The sequence below is a fragment of the Watersipora subatra genome, chromosome 1, assembly GCF_963576615.1.
Source record: "Watersipora subatra chromosome 1, tzWatSuba1.1, whole genome shotgun sequence".
Taxonomy (NCBI): Eukaryota; Metazoa; Bryozoa; class Gymnolaemata; order Cheilostomatida; family Watersiporidae; genus Watersipora; species Watersipora subatra.
In genome coordinates, this window is record NC_088708.1 from 3,266,007 (window position 1) to 3,281,212 (window position 15,206).

The 15,206-nt window shown below is 35.9% G+C and overlaps 1 protein-coding gene across 1 annotated transcript; it reads left to right on the top strand.

Annotated features, from left to right (window-relative positions):
- Positions 1-122: 122 nt before the first annotated feature.
- On the top strand, positions 123-10,730 carry LOC137396875 (peroxiredoxin-6-like). Its single transcript, XM_068083183.1, has 5 exons — positions 123-297; positions 2,783-2,939; positions 3,836-4,053; positions 6,162-6,315; positions 10,326-10,730. Exons 1-5 carry the CDS (start codon positions 206-208, stop codon positions 10,368-10,370), a joined length of 666 nt encoding a protein of 221 aa, XP_067939284.1. The 5' UTR covers positions 123-205; the 3' UTR covers positions 10,371-10,730.
- Positions 10,731-15,206: the final 4,476 nt, after the last annotated feature.

The window sequence follows — 15,206 nt, forward strand, 5'->3', positions numbered from 1 at the left end:
ATATACGCTGAGGCTAAGCTTTTTGAAAAATTGTATGTATGTCGTTGATTGGTCTAAGCAACGCGGTGTCACGCAATTGGCTCAGTTTCCAATTTATAAAGTAAGCAAATCTACACGCTCAGCCTATTTTCCTGCGCGCTGTTGCACCTCGAAGAAGCTACAAGCCTTTCAATTACTTGAGATTAATCAGATTATACTTGTCGTCATGCCTGGTCTTAATCTTGGAGACGAATTTCCTAACGCTCAAGTAGAGACTACTAAAGGAAACTTCAAACTCCACGATTATATGGAAGACAAGTTAGTTTTTTTGCATCTTTTATAAAATCTAATATATTACTAGATATTGTAGGTGTGTAGAATAGCAACAGACAGAAGTATAATGCTAGCCATCACTTTAATAAGTTTTCGATCAATCAAGTTGGATGAGCAATGAAACACTCGCGGGAGGCACTCTTTCGTACGTTACTACTTATCCGGAAACATGCGTTCACTAGATAGCATGCTTACATAGATCAGGAATGTGCTTACACATATTTCCAATCGTAGCAACTACCATTTGTTAGGATTTGTTTATGCAGCTGTTCATGGGCATGTTTAAAATTGTTTCTAACATTACCATGACAAATGTGCCAGCAATAGGCCTATATACAGGCAGAACTAAGTTACATGTTTAGATTAGTTAGCAGTGTTCTTGCATGTTTTACACTGATCTTGACATTTGTAGCAACAATTAGCTTTTAATCTGTGTGTTAGACCAATCCATTAAAAATATAATAGGATAGATTCGGATACGTTTTGTTATTATATATTTGTTTTAGTAATTAAGTTGTAGTTCATGGTCAACTTGATGGTGTTGATTGTTTAAAATGAAAATTTTTAATAAGGTGCAATTAAACCATAACTGTCACGAACAACTTTTATCGTATTTACTAGGTAAATCAGACACGCTGATTCCGATTTTGTAATCAAAATAAAGATTAGGCCACCAACTTTCAGAGTAATGAAGGATTTTTTATAGCGTTTTAATATCGGTCTCGAAAACAACACGATCGGCATAACAAGCTCCGCCCATAAATACTTGACGTAACCTAGCTTTTTAGGAACAGAAGTTACGTAGGTATGTTTAGACCGATTTAGAATAATAGAGATGGGTGTTTTAAAATCCATTAATATCTAAATTCAGCCTTAAAAATAATATCAGCCTTTTTAGAAAGGTAGATAAGCTATTTAGCAGTGCATATTTAAAAAGCGCGATAACATTGTGATAAAACCGCGCTTTTTGAGCTAATTTTTCTTGGCGTCCAGCCCATTTAAACGTCATGTAGCAAGCTGCGAGCAATTTTAAATAGTTTATATCCCTTTCATAAAAAACTGAAATTATTTTACAGGCTGGATTTAGATAATAATGGGTTTTAAGACACCCATCTCTATTATTTTAAATCGGACTAAACATTCCGAACTTCCGTTTCTGAAAAAGCTAGGTTTCGTCACATATTTATGGGCGGAGCTTGTAATGCCGATTGTGTTGTTTTCGAAACGGACATTGAAACGCTTTAAAAAAGCCTAAATGACTTTGAAGGTTAGTGGACTAATCTTTATTTTGAGTACAAAATCGGAATCAGCGTGTCTGATTTACCTAGGAAATACGATAAAAGTTGTTCGTGACAGTTATGGTTTAAACTATGGTAGGCAGCTTTCAGAGCTACTTACTACACAGCGTAATCATTCTTGCCTTGCGTTATGCACTTGGTTAATCATGGCATTACCAGGTATGAATAGTAATAGAATCCATGCTGCTGTCCCATTTGACAATGTTTGATTTTGCAGGAATTACTCTGCAATGATGGAACAAATACTGCATACTTAGTACTCGTAATGAGTATTCTGTGTGTAGCAAACATCAGTACCATTTAGGAGTACCTTCAAATACTTACTCATAGAAATACTTTTATGAAGTATTTGAATCAATGAATATACACGTACATAGCTCTATATGTGCATGTCAAAGCGGATAACTCTAGCACAGTAATTTACAGTAAATCCCATGCGTTTTGTTACTGTTGTCTTAGAAGCTTATGAGACCAAGCTTATGAAGTATGGTCATTACCCAAGCAGTAAATTTAATAAAACATTTATATGCGTTGCAGAATCAAGTTTTTGTGTTGTAATGTATGAATATATTCGCAATCAAATGTTGATATTTTTCAGCAAGTAGGCATTGTGGAAGGCGTTATTTATGATGTATTCTTATAGTATTTTCTATCTGGACCAAAATTAATTTGCGTAACATGCTAGGAGTATGATTTAGGTGCTATGTGTCACTGTGAAGCTTTATTTTGTTCCAACCTGCCTTCGGCTTGCTTGTAATTTACTAGCACCGTGATTCTCCAACAGTTGAACGTTTCATGTTTCACCTGTAATATGCCTGCTTACCTATTCTCCAAGCAAATAAGATGAGGATTTGAATACTGTAGCTTAAAAGAGCTGCAGGCATGAGCAAAGGTTACAAGCTATTTTAAGTGTAGGAATTTTTATCGTATTCAGAGTTTACACTCCCTCCAGAAGATAAGGAGGCTTTCACAGGTGATGCGTGTATGTACACTATATCGAACACACTTGGTCACACTTGTCAGCCGTCCTTGCTAACCATTTTTATAATCTCTCGCAATTGGATGGCTTGTTAAGTGATGGGGCGTTACCTTTGCACAACTAGCGACTTGATAACACTGGCATAAAAATATAGTTTGTGAATACATGTGAAGTTAATGAAGTCTGTTGACAGGTGGCTGGTGTTTTGTTCCCATCCTGCAGACTACACACCAGTCTGTACCACAGAGTTGGGTGCGTTGATTGCACTCATTCCAGAGTTTGAGAAGCGGAATGTAAAAATTATAGCTCTTTCATGCGACGGAGTGGACTCGCATCATGGGTGGATTAAGGTAGAGATTTGTATTGTAAACAACAAAGTATTCGTACTCACTCAAACCTATACAACTGAATTGATTCTCTCCTACAATTGCTTCACATGTTCAAATCTTTGTATGTTGGAGCAAATACTTCCATAAGAATAATTGTGACTCATTTATCTCATTCCATAGCTTTAAAAACATAGGATAATGTCTTAATAAATAGTGTAGGTAGTTATACATAGTGTTAGCGTCAAAAATAAGGTTATATCTAGCATACAAAATAGTAAAGTAGTAGTGAATAAAAAGTGGCTTTTATTGTTACGTTATCTCATCTCATAGACATATCGAGTTGATTATAAGTAGGGGTTTGACTACGTTTTACTGGATCGTTTAACTACCTGTGTCGCCATCCATTGTGCTTCAATGGATAGGCTATTAACTATTGTGCAGCGAATAAAATGCATGTTGCAAAGAAATGAAGCATTTAATGCTTTTTTTATCTCTTACGTAGCTTTTTTCATCGGTTATGTAGCAGTCGGACATGTATGCATAAACTGTTTGGGGTCAGAATGAAGTGTCAAAATGAACAAATCCAAGCAGCTTAAGGATTTTAAGTCCTAGCTAGCTGTTTTTATCTTTACAGTTGGTCAGCACTGCCATAGCATTCCTAACAGACTGATCGCACTTAACTATTCATAGTTATTGTGGTAGCGTAATATTTATTTGTGTTTGTCTTGCACAAACAGTCTTGACAAGAGAGTAGAGTATGCCTAGGTTAGCGCTACTTTTATAGATATGTATGAGAATGCTTAGTTAGCGCTTTGATGCACCAGGCATGCTCATTGATGGACTAGTAACACTGGAAGCTTTGCACAAACTGTCATTGCAAAGGCGCAGCCAGTTAAGTCCTCTCACCTTTTTCACAGGATTTGAATGCTCAGGCTGGCTGCCCGTCGAATGAGCTGCTATATCCTATCATTGCCGACAAAGACCGGGAGCTGGCTGTCAAACTTGGCATGATTGATCCATTAGAAAAGGATGCCCAGGGCCTGCCTCTCACCGCTAGAGCCGTATTCATAGTGGCACCAGACAAGAAGTTGAAGCTAAGCATTCTATATCCTGCTACCACCGGGCGCAACTTTAAGTAAGTGTGACAGCTGATCACGATCAGTTTGGCCTGTCTGGCCAGTTATTGGTAAAACGTGACTTTCGTAATACTATGCATTTTTATGAAAATTAACATTTTCTAGTTTGATAGCCTCACGTTTGATCATCTTACCGAGTTGTATGTTGCACAATGTCTGCTGTAAGATCATATGCATGTCTTCTCCGCTTTCTAAGCACGTACATTCAAGTCCTTAATGCTGATGCATTCTTGGCATGGGTTCAGTCATTTTAGTGACACACTGGACCTTCATTGAGGTTATTCCGTTGACAACTAGCTCAACTTAGCCTTTTTTTTCCTTTTATCCAAATTATTTCAGTTTTTATACCGAATTCTTTTCATGAATCGGTGTTGCATTCGCTGCCCTAAACCCATGGCTACACATACCGGCAAAATACATAGCCTTTGGCTATTCGAAGCAACTACGCTACATAATGGCACAGTGTGTCGATAAATAGATTGACCAATGAGAATTAGCCTAGGCTGGCTGAAGGCTGTCACACCTTACTGCTCTTAGTCATTATTGAAGAATTGTCAGTATATTGATCTATTATAGATCATCAACAGTTTGTAATGACAGAGATGTCTAGGTAACTACTCGTACGGTTATGTTTGAGTTCAACAAAAATAAATCTAAATTTTGTCGATGAAAATCAGCCAACTGGGGAACAAGTTTATATACATGACATGAATAAACCAAACATTAAAAGAAAATTTGGTTTTCAAGAGGTTTACTCAGCTAAAGAATTATCTTGAAGTATTGTCTGAGCAGCTTTGATTGGCATACCTTCACATATTTATTACTAGTAAGGACACTTTGTCTATATATATATAGATGTTAGCGTAAAGCTATGTTATTGTTTTTGGAAAGTGATTCTCAATGGAACATGATTATATAAAAATGTAATTGGAGTTCTGCCCACCAGGGGATCAATTCTTTTGGGCAGTCACAGCTGTATCAATTTATGCTGTTCCAATGAAAACCAGTATGTTAGTCTGAACTTGTCACATCACACATTCGTCGGCCATGCGTTATCAAAGCATATGACACTTTTTGCATCTAGCCACAGCTTTTATTTCCTACATCTTACAGGCGAGTTAGAGCCGTCTTTTTAAGGGCACCAAAAATGCATAATAATGGAAATGTTGGCTCCCTTCTCTTGAATAGTGACGCCAAATATACAGTAGACGCTCCTATAACGTAAATTCAAGATAACGTAAAAAAGTTTATGTGAAGTTTTTGCATCCTTAAAAATTCCTTATGTATAACTTACAGTGCCAAGTCAGGCGAGGCCTCAAATTCGATTTGAACATTAATTTATGTCACAACACTTGCGAAAGAAAAAATTACGTGTGTATAGCGTTATACCGATTATATAGACAACTTTTGCAACAATCTAGTTCGTCGTGATAGATCGCCAGATGTGTCGACAAAACAAAGAATAGGGTAGCTGCGCATTGTTCATAAATACAAAGGCGATCGATTGGTGCAGGTGTTACAATGTCGATCCAGAAATCCGAATGTCACGAGTTGGAGTATCGTCAAAAGTTCTCTTTTATCCTAACCTTAGCCCATGGGGTACAAATAGACGACGAACAAGTAGTACCGCTTTTTGTAAAATAATTTGTTGTTTTGCTTTGTTGCAGACATATAAAATATTTGTTATTAGTTTTACTCTGCTGAGTACACTTTGCTGTTTAAAAAAAAGCTGATCATTGGAAATGAAAGTCGAAGATGTGCTCTCCCCATCAACTTATTGTAGAATTACCGCAATAACCGTCTACAAAACCAGTGAGATTGGTTATAAAAAAGAGAAAAGTTGTCGATGCGAACTAATAATGCTGCAAGTACGGTACAGCCCACACATTGAAAAAGTTGAGTCGAGTTTTTCCTTTTTATATGGCCAAAGGGGTGAGTTTGGAAAGATCTTGGAATGCACAAGGCAATTTACATGTATTTTACTGTTCTTATAACGTATATTTTCTATAACGTATTGTTACTGGAACGAATTATTTATGTTGCAGGAGCGCGTACTGTACTTTTTATGAATCTGTCCAGTTTCTCAATTAAGTTGATGTATTTGCAGTGAAGTCTTGAGGGTCATCGATTCGCTGCAGCTGACCTTGCACAAGAAGGTGGCTACTCCAGTCAACTGGCAGAACGGTGGTGAATGCATGGTACTGCCTACAGTCAGTGCTCAGGAGGCATCCAGCCTTTTCCCCCAGCACAGAGTGGCAGAGGTAAGTATCATACATATCGGTTACCGTACTTTTCGGACTGTAAACCGCACCCTTATATAAGCCGCATGACTCAAATTATCAGAAAAAGTAGCGGCTAATAGTCCGAAAAGTACGGTACTATTTTTCTTCATATCCTCGGTAAGACCTAGAAATGGGTCATATCTGAGAATATAACAACATATGACTAATATAACAACATATGACTAATATAACATACTAGTCACATTAGTGTTCACAGCGTTCACAGTTGATTCATTGTTCAATAAAATCTTTCCCAATGAATCGTAATTAGAAACTAAGAGACTTGTGGGCCAACTAGTTAGTGGATGTTGGTGTAGTTTCGTCCAGTCATATGGCGCTACAGGGGTCTTGACTTTAAATCCCACTTGAAAAGTTGTTTGTTGAACGTATGCAAATTCAGTTGATATTGGCATTAGTATCTTACTGGATGGTATAACTTTGAAGATATTTAAATTTAATAGATTTCATTTCCTGTCCCAGAGGCAGGCCAAACTAAACAAAACTGTTCATCTAATGTACCAACCATTTTTAAAATAAATTTCCATTATCTAATAAAAGCCTTCTCCACAATAACTAATTTCTACATAGCTAATTAGAATCTGCAAGATAAATAATGCGAGCGAATGGTAACACAATAAGGTCAACTGTTTTGTAGTTCACAATTTGGTAAAGAACTATAAATTTGAAGTTGGCAGGTATCGTGTAGCTAAAACGTAGATGAAAATGGAAGAGCCTACTCTCCTTAAAAAGTTTGGCAATTATTCTAAATGTGACTAATTGAATGCATTATTGAACAAGTAGTTTTGAGACTATCCTTTTATAACACAAGTACAGTGCACCCTCGAGATACGATTACCCTGATATACGATTTTTTCACCTTACGAAGTTAAATATTGTAATATCTTCACCTCGCTATACGAATTTTATTTCACCATACGAATTTGAAAAAAGTTTCGCCCGAGTTAAAATTTGGCCGTCGGTGTGCTCATAACACACGTCGAAATAAAAAAGACACCGAAATATAGTTTGCCGAAAACATTCTTAGAACGTTTAGAAGAGACACGATGATCGACTTCTCTCATGTCCGCGGGGAAAATTTCGTGTAAAATACACAAGCGAGAGCAAATATTCATTTGTAGCGTTATTATAGCTTTTACTATAAACATTCAAGTCAGCATACGTATATAACTACAACTATCTACATTTAATTCGTTATCTATGGAATCTGAGACCGATACAAACGTTACAAAACGAAGGAAAAATGATTTCTATGTCAACAAAGTTGGATGTCGTAAATAAGAAGAAGGGACCCGTATTATTAATATTGTCAAGGAATATGATCGCAACCAATCAGCATTTGCAATTATTATTAAAACAAGAACTCCATTAAAGCAAGCACAAGAAAGAGCTTCCGACTGAAGATTTGAATGAGCTAGGTCATGCACGCGATCAGCATTCAAGAGGAGCAACCATTTTGTAAAGGCGAGGATTTAGAAAATACAGAAAATCCCACATTCGCAGAAATGTTTCAAGTGTTTAATTTACTGATGTGGACTGGTACATTAAAACAATGCATGTATAATATATTATTTATCTCTTGTGTGGCATGTTTTTCATATTTTATTCATTTTATTTGTTTCCTTTTGATTTTATGTTATATTTTCTTGTTTAACCATGTCTTTGCATATGGGCTTGTTATTTTCTACGTAAATACAATTCATCGTATGTATGTATGTAACTCATATAACTAGCTACTCAAGATAGTTGACGCATCGACATGACTTTCTGAAACTTGCTAAAGCCCTGTCCCCTCATAGGGTATAAATACGTACAAACTTTGTATGTATGGTTACATTGATTCTTGTGTACATTTCGTACAAGACAAACTACTGTACCACATTCTCTGGATCCTTCTACAAGCGCTAGCTAGCAATTTTCTGCATTGCACCATCAATTTTTTCGTAAAAAAAATTGGACAGGAATGGACAACTTCTTTTAGTGTGCTAAAAAATTCCAATTCATTACGTTTTAAATTTATTTTCAAGTGTACAGCACCATAATTAACATTGATACGTTTTTGCCTCTTCTCTGCTTTACCCGCTACATGTACCAGCTACGTTACTCCAAAGGTATGTACGTCCAGTATAGAAAATATAATTTTATTTTTCTTTTCGGTAGCCTTTAAATGGTCAAGTGTGCGAGAAGCCGCTTTCTATAACTGCATCGCTCGGCCTTAATGATTTAAGTCGAAAAAGATTTCAACCAGATAGGCTAAAGTTTATAGTGAAAGTGAAGATAGGAACTGCTGAAGGATAAAATTTCGTAATAAAAAGTTGAAATTCAGTAAAATAGTTCAAAATACATACTAAAACTTAGTTTTAAGTGTAGGCTTAGCAAGCTAAACTTACTTGAAGTGAATTCAAAGTTTATGTTATGGTACCTTTTGAAGGCAAGAACTCCTTACCGTACGTACTACATTTGGTACACACATTATAATTTTGCGTTTTATTGCAGATCATAACCATTAAAATACACTAAATACAATACAGTTACTGTATAACTATAATTACTAAAGTTAACATACTATTTTGTTGCTAATTGTCAATATGTACATATTTTTATAAACAAAATTGACGATTTTCACCAGGGGGTGTTTGCATTGTATAATTACAATGGTCGTTATACCCCGATATACGAATTTTTCACCATACGATGCCAACTCTGGAACGAATTAACATCGTATCTCGAGGGTGCACTGTATTCAAAATATGCTATGAAATGTCATGCTCCTTGGTTACGCAGTCATAAATAAAGTAATATGTATAAAAAGTGTCTAGTGTCTGCAACGGCTTGTTTCAGCAAAACCACTTTCAAAACAGGCCACATTGTTTCGACAAGACTTGGCATTCGTGAGAAAGTCATTTGTGTAGCCTGTGCATTGACATATATATGTGTGTATTTGTATGTATATATATTATATATATCATATATATCATATTTTTGGTTCTAACTGATCTGTGAAGCCAATCAGCGTAAGTTAAAACTTTACATGAAGTCGTTCAGATAAATATGCATTAAATTAAATTTGGTGAAACACTTTTTCCATATTTTAATTCATGTTGTGGATCCAAATAGTTATTGTTTCTAGCTGCTTTTCATCGGTGGTATATAGCATAGCGAATTATAGCGTAGGGAGAATTAGTAGCATAATGAAAAATATAGTGAATTGTTTCATATTACATAATAAGTATGCACACATTACATAAACAGCAATAATGAAATCTTCTGCCAGAACACCATGGCCTTTACACAAATATGGCCAATTCTAACCTTTCATCATATTTGTCAGCGCAATTCATTGTTTAGTAGTGTCCGTAGGCCTCGCATAACAAATATCTGCAATACGCGTCAGCTATGCATTTCATCGGTATCTGTAAGCAGACGTTACTAAGTGTTTAGGCGGTTTCAATGTATGGCATTGTTCATGAAGCCCTCTTATATTCACAATACTTTAGCAGTGCAGACATCAAATGTACACACAGCTCCACGAATGAGCGTCTTTATTTTGAAATTGCCACCTATAGACCTAACTATAGGCCTAACTTTACTTGAGTAAGTAATCTAAGAAGTGATATTATGTTGATGTGTTATGTTATGTTGTTATCTTTCGAACATACACATATTTATGTGCTATAAATAAAATGCGGTTAGTCTTTGCACCTGATAGAGCAAGAATCCTCATCTGATTTGACATTCAAGCTATATAGCATATTGCTATTTAACCTACTTATGTAAGCCTATTCGCCGTTTGTTTGATTCAATGGCATGTATCCTCTTTCTCCCATCATAAGTCAAATGAGAAATTTTTCCTTTTAGGCTATGTTCTCAAATTGCAAAAGCAGCAGTGTTACTAAATATGTTAGGATTTCGCATAGTGGCTGCATTGTCTTCCTTCATCAGACTTGTAATTTATACTGTTACAATTTTAGGTTCCCTCTGGCAAAGGATACCTAAGATTCACGCCCCAGCCATAGAGAAACGAGCAGCATCCCTTACTATCATTTCAATGTTGTTGCATTGTGTTGAATCGTTCCACACCCTTGAAAACAATTCAACTGCGACTGCTTTATCATAATTGTCATCTGCTACTTTTCCTTGCTAGCATTCCTTTACAATAAGCATAGTCAATTTACATGTATGTATGTATGCAAGCCATTGTTCTTGTATAGAACAGCTTTTCTATCCGCTACTCAATGGAACTTATAGACATCTTCCTGTGTGTTCTCCATCATGCTGACCTATTTTCACTATTGTATATTGCTGCAATCATTTGTTTGCCTTAAAATGTCAGCTGTTCTATAAACTTGCAATGTATGCGAGGTATTTGTCTTAAAGACGCTGTTGCCCTTCTCCCTCGTTAGCTTGATGTAAAACATACATCGGCATGCAGGCATGCATCGCTTTCCTCCACTTCTGTGTACCCAGGGTTGTAGTAGTGGTCATAGCCTCCATTCCTCACATACCACAAAACTTCAGCATTTGCAATTTGAGCATAGCCACCTGGATTAATGGTTTTGAAAAGGCTTCAAATATGACAGCCACTATTACACTGCTTACCCTGGCTTCTATTTAAACCTTTTGAGGTAACAGTTTGAAAGATCCGTGCTGTCATTTGTTAGGAACATATGGCACTCTGCATTGAGAACTGACTCACTTGAGACAAATGCTTTAGTTGACATCATCTAGGTAATAATTATTTATAATAATTATTTCCATAGATGATTATTACCATAAAGTGACATCTTTATACCGTTATATACCGTTATATACCGGTATACTGTAAATTGTCTTCGTTGTAAAAATAGTTTGTTCTGTCTAAATGTATGGGCAAGAAGTTGACAGACTGTTTGCCGAAGCCCTACAGCAAAGGTGCCAGAAATTGGCAGGCAAAAGTAACTCAACCAATTCTTTGAAGTGACTGCAGTGATGATTAGCACAAGGTTTAAGCCACTAATGCAGTGATTGTGCTTGGCCTCTTAATAATTATGTATGCTGCAACACTGCAGGCGTGCTGTGCTGGGTTGAAGGCGTTACATGAAATTTAACAACTAGAGATAATCTGCGTATTTATTTGGATCTATGCAGAAACCTTTCATAGATTTGCCTCTGATGTGCACTGTGTGGTCTATTAAAACATAGATGGCTGCATGTTTGAACTACTATTCATATTTGTACATAGAGGAAATAGTTTGGTTATTTTAATAATATTCAGGCAATGGAAAAGAACAAATTTAATTTGTACTATTTATATAACATTCAAATAAGTTCAAAAAATCTCACAACTTCAGACATAAGCTTCAGCCATTGCAATATTGATAAGCAACGCAATAGACTTCAATTTCTAAGTAATCTGCGTGTCTGAAGTAGGAGGAGAAATGAGCCAAAATTATATTGGTTATAAGAATGGTGGAAGAGACGACATTTATCATTGCCCTGTGTTTGGCTCGCGCACAAACGTCCATCATAAGTTGGTTCACAAGGAAATTAAAGTTGTCTGCCCCACAAAAGTTGCTGTCACGCCTCCACGATTAAAAACCAAAAGCATTTGTTATATCCTATAGAGCTAGCCAAACCATGATTGTGATACGTCAATGTCCCAAACCATGATTGTGATACGTCAATGTCCCAAACCATGATTGTGGTACGTCAATGTCCCAAACCATGATTGTGGTACGTCAATGTCCCAAACCATGATTGTGGTACATCAATGTCCCAAACCATGATTGTGGTACGTCAATGTCCCGAACAATGATTGTGGTACGTCAATGTCCCAAACCATGATTGTGGTACGTCAATGTCCCGAACAATGATTGCGGTACATCAATGTCCCAAACCATGATTGTGGTACATCAATGTCCCAAACCATGATTGTGGTACGTCAATGTCCCAAACCATGATTGTGGTACGTCAATGTCCCGAACAATGATTGCGGTACATCAATGTCCCAAACCATGATTGTGGTACGTCAATGTCCCAAACAATTATTGTGGTACGTCAATGTCCCAAACAATGATTGTGGTACATCAATGTCCCAAACCATGATTGTGGTACGTCAATGTCCCAAACCATGATTGTGGTACGTCAATGTCCCGAACAATGATTGCGGTACATCAATGTCCCGAACCATGATTGTGGTACGTCAATGTCCCAAACAATGATTGTGGTACGTCAATGTCCCAAACAATGATTGTGGTACATCAATGTCCCAAACCATGATTGTGGTACGTCAATGTCCCAAACCATGATTGTGGTACGTCAATGTCCCAAACCATGATTGTGGTACGTCAATGTCCCAAGCTTTAAATACATCAATAGAATCAGATGCTAAACCAGTCTAGATCCTTTTAAGCTTGGACGCTGGCCTTCAATATACCTTTTCATTATTTTAAAATCCAACGTAGTTGTTTAAGAAACAAGTTACTGATATAATTGAAATCACATCATATGCGTTGCTTATTGACTTCTTCTTGAGCATATAGGTACATGGGAATAATTATCTTCATAAGCTTGTGGAACAAGAAACATTGACTTGCAAGGTTAATATGTTTAGTGTCATGGTGAGATTAACGCATATAATGGTATATAAACATATAATTTATATGAATATAAATAACGGTAGAGTGAAAAATAACAAAGCTGATTATTTTGCAATAAACAGACAACCTTTGTTGGAGGCTCAGCAGTGCTTCACTACATTAAATACAATTAACTAATCCCACGGAGTAAATCAAGCATGCCAACAGACTTTAGATTGATCTCGGGTACATCTTCATCCTCCACCAATGCCTCACATACAAATATATATATAACATTTATTTTGGCAACACTGAAACCCTAAAGCATACACCGAAACCCTAAAACACACACCGAAACCCTAAAACACACATTAAAAGCATAAATATACTGAAATGTCTTCAAACATCACGTAAGGTTGTACTTATGATAAGCCTACTTACTATTAATACCTACTACTTAATATAGTAGTAATATAGACCTACATGTAGTAGTAATATACTAGTTTCGCATAAAACTAACGACGCAGTGTTAAATGAAGCAAATACAATAATACATGTATGTACTATATTTAAATAAGTGTACGCAAACAGTTTGTATGCTCTTGAAAACGCTTAATGAATAAAACATCTCACACCCTTCTTGTCACATTGTCACAAATATTGTAAAATTAAATACTTGTAAGATTTTGGAGAATTATCTCTGGTGTTTGCAGTAAAGCAGCTTATTATAGCATCATTGTTTCAGCAATATATCGGAGAAAAGTAATCTTGGTGACAAAAGGCGATCGTGTAATGCTGTTGGTAGCCTGCGTGATTGGAGATCTGAGTAACTGGGTTTGATTCCTGTGAAGTGCAAATTTTTTCCTAACGCTTTTAGGGTGGCTTCGGAGGGATAGACACAGCTATTATTATAGTAAAGATTTCAAAGAACGAGTCACTTCTGTTTATGACTACAGTGACTCCGAATGTGCATATTTTTACCGCCATATAAAATAAAATGCTAACAATATTATGTTTAGAGATACACATTAGTAACATTTTGTTAACATCAAAAAATAAAATTACATACATCTGCCGCAGACCCATGCTATTCGAATTATGTAATTAATTTTTTTGCATAGACAAAATTGTCAACTTTAGAACATCTGTTGTATAACAAATATTCTTGTACCTATGGATTAAAGAATTTCGCTGATGTTGGTATTGCTGGCAACCAATAACCTTACTTCAGTTGCAACTTTTTAAATCCCTATAAGATTTTACACGGTTCAACGTGTATTATAGCAAGAGTTTAGTGCATAAATTGCATAAATTTAAACTTTATAGACGGTGCTAAACAAAAAACATTGAATTTATAGTTTTTGGTAACCCATGAATGCACAAGCTACCAATTTTAAAAAAAGTTCTAAAGTAAGCTTATATAAATTTTTACAAGGGTCTGTGAGACGCAAATTTGATTTTTCCGGTGCAAATTTTGAATAAAATCATAATTCTGTACTTAAAAATGACTTAATAGCCTAAAATAAATGGCATCAATTAATAAGGTTGAACAACCCCTAGGTAAAAAGGTGACCTTAAAAAAAGCCATTCATTAAAAAGCCAAAAAATTCATCTCATTAGAATAAAACAAGAATTATAATTGGAATAAGACCAAATTTAAGGATCGTCACAAAGGTATGCTTCCACAAATGGATAGATATTGATCAATTTCAACTACCCTCAATAGAATTAATTTTGATTTAAAACAAATAAAACCAGAAGTTTGTGAAGAAACTTCAATTTTTGTCAAGTCCCGATATTCAGTTATAAGAGAATTCCTCACAGGCTTTGAAGTCAGTAGGTTTTCGGTTGCTAATCTGAAGAGATGGTAACCTCGGTTACCAGAGCCTTAATAAGTAACATCTGCGTTGTTTGACCATTTGAAGGGCAAGCAATTTATATTTCGTACTTATTAAACAAACACGTTATGTAAAGATAGCCCGACAGTATTAGCAAAAACGGAACAATATATTAAAATTACAGCTGCGAGTCAAACAAAAGTATATGTAGTTTACACCAAGATACTGATTTCTAGGAAGTTACATCACAACATCTACTTGTTGGCATCTCTCGAGAGTGTCAATTGCTGAATAAGGATAGCTAACATTTACAAATAAAAAACCGCAAAAGAACATTATGTTGTGGAAGTTGACAGAGAAGGAAAGACATAACATGCAGACAGAGGAGGCCACAGCCGAGAAAGACATATAGCCTAAGAGACAACGATATTTACAATATATCACTTAGGTTGCTTGA

Coding starts and splice junctions, on each gene's coding strand:
- LOC137396875 (XM_068083183.1), top strand. CDS start 206: ATGCCTGGTCTTAATCTTGGAGACGAATTTCCTAACGCTCAAGTAGAG. Junction 298..2,782: donor CACGATTATATGGAAGACAA/GTTAGTTTTTTT, acceptor GTCTGTTGACAG/GTGGCTGGTGTTTTGTTCCC. Junction 2,940..3,835: donor CGCATCATGGGTGGATTAAG/GTAGAGATTTGT, acceptor CCTTTTTCACAG/GATTTGAATGCTCAGGCTGG.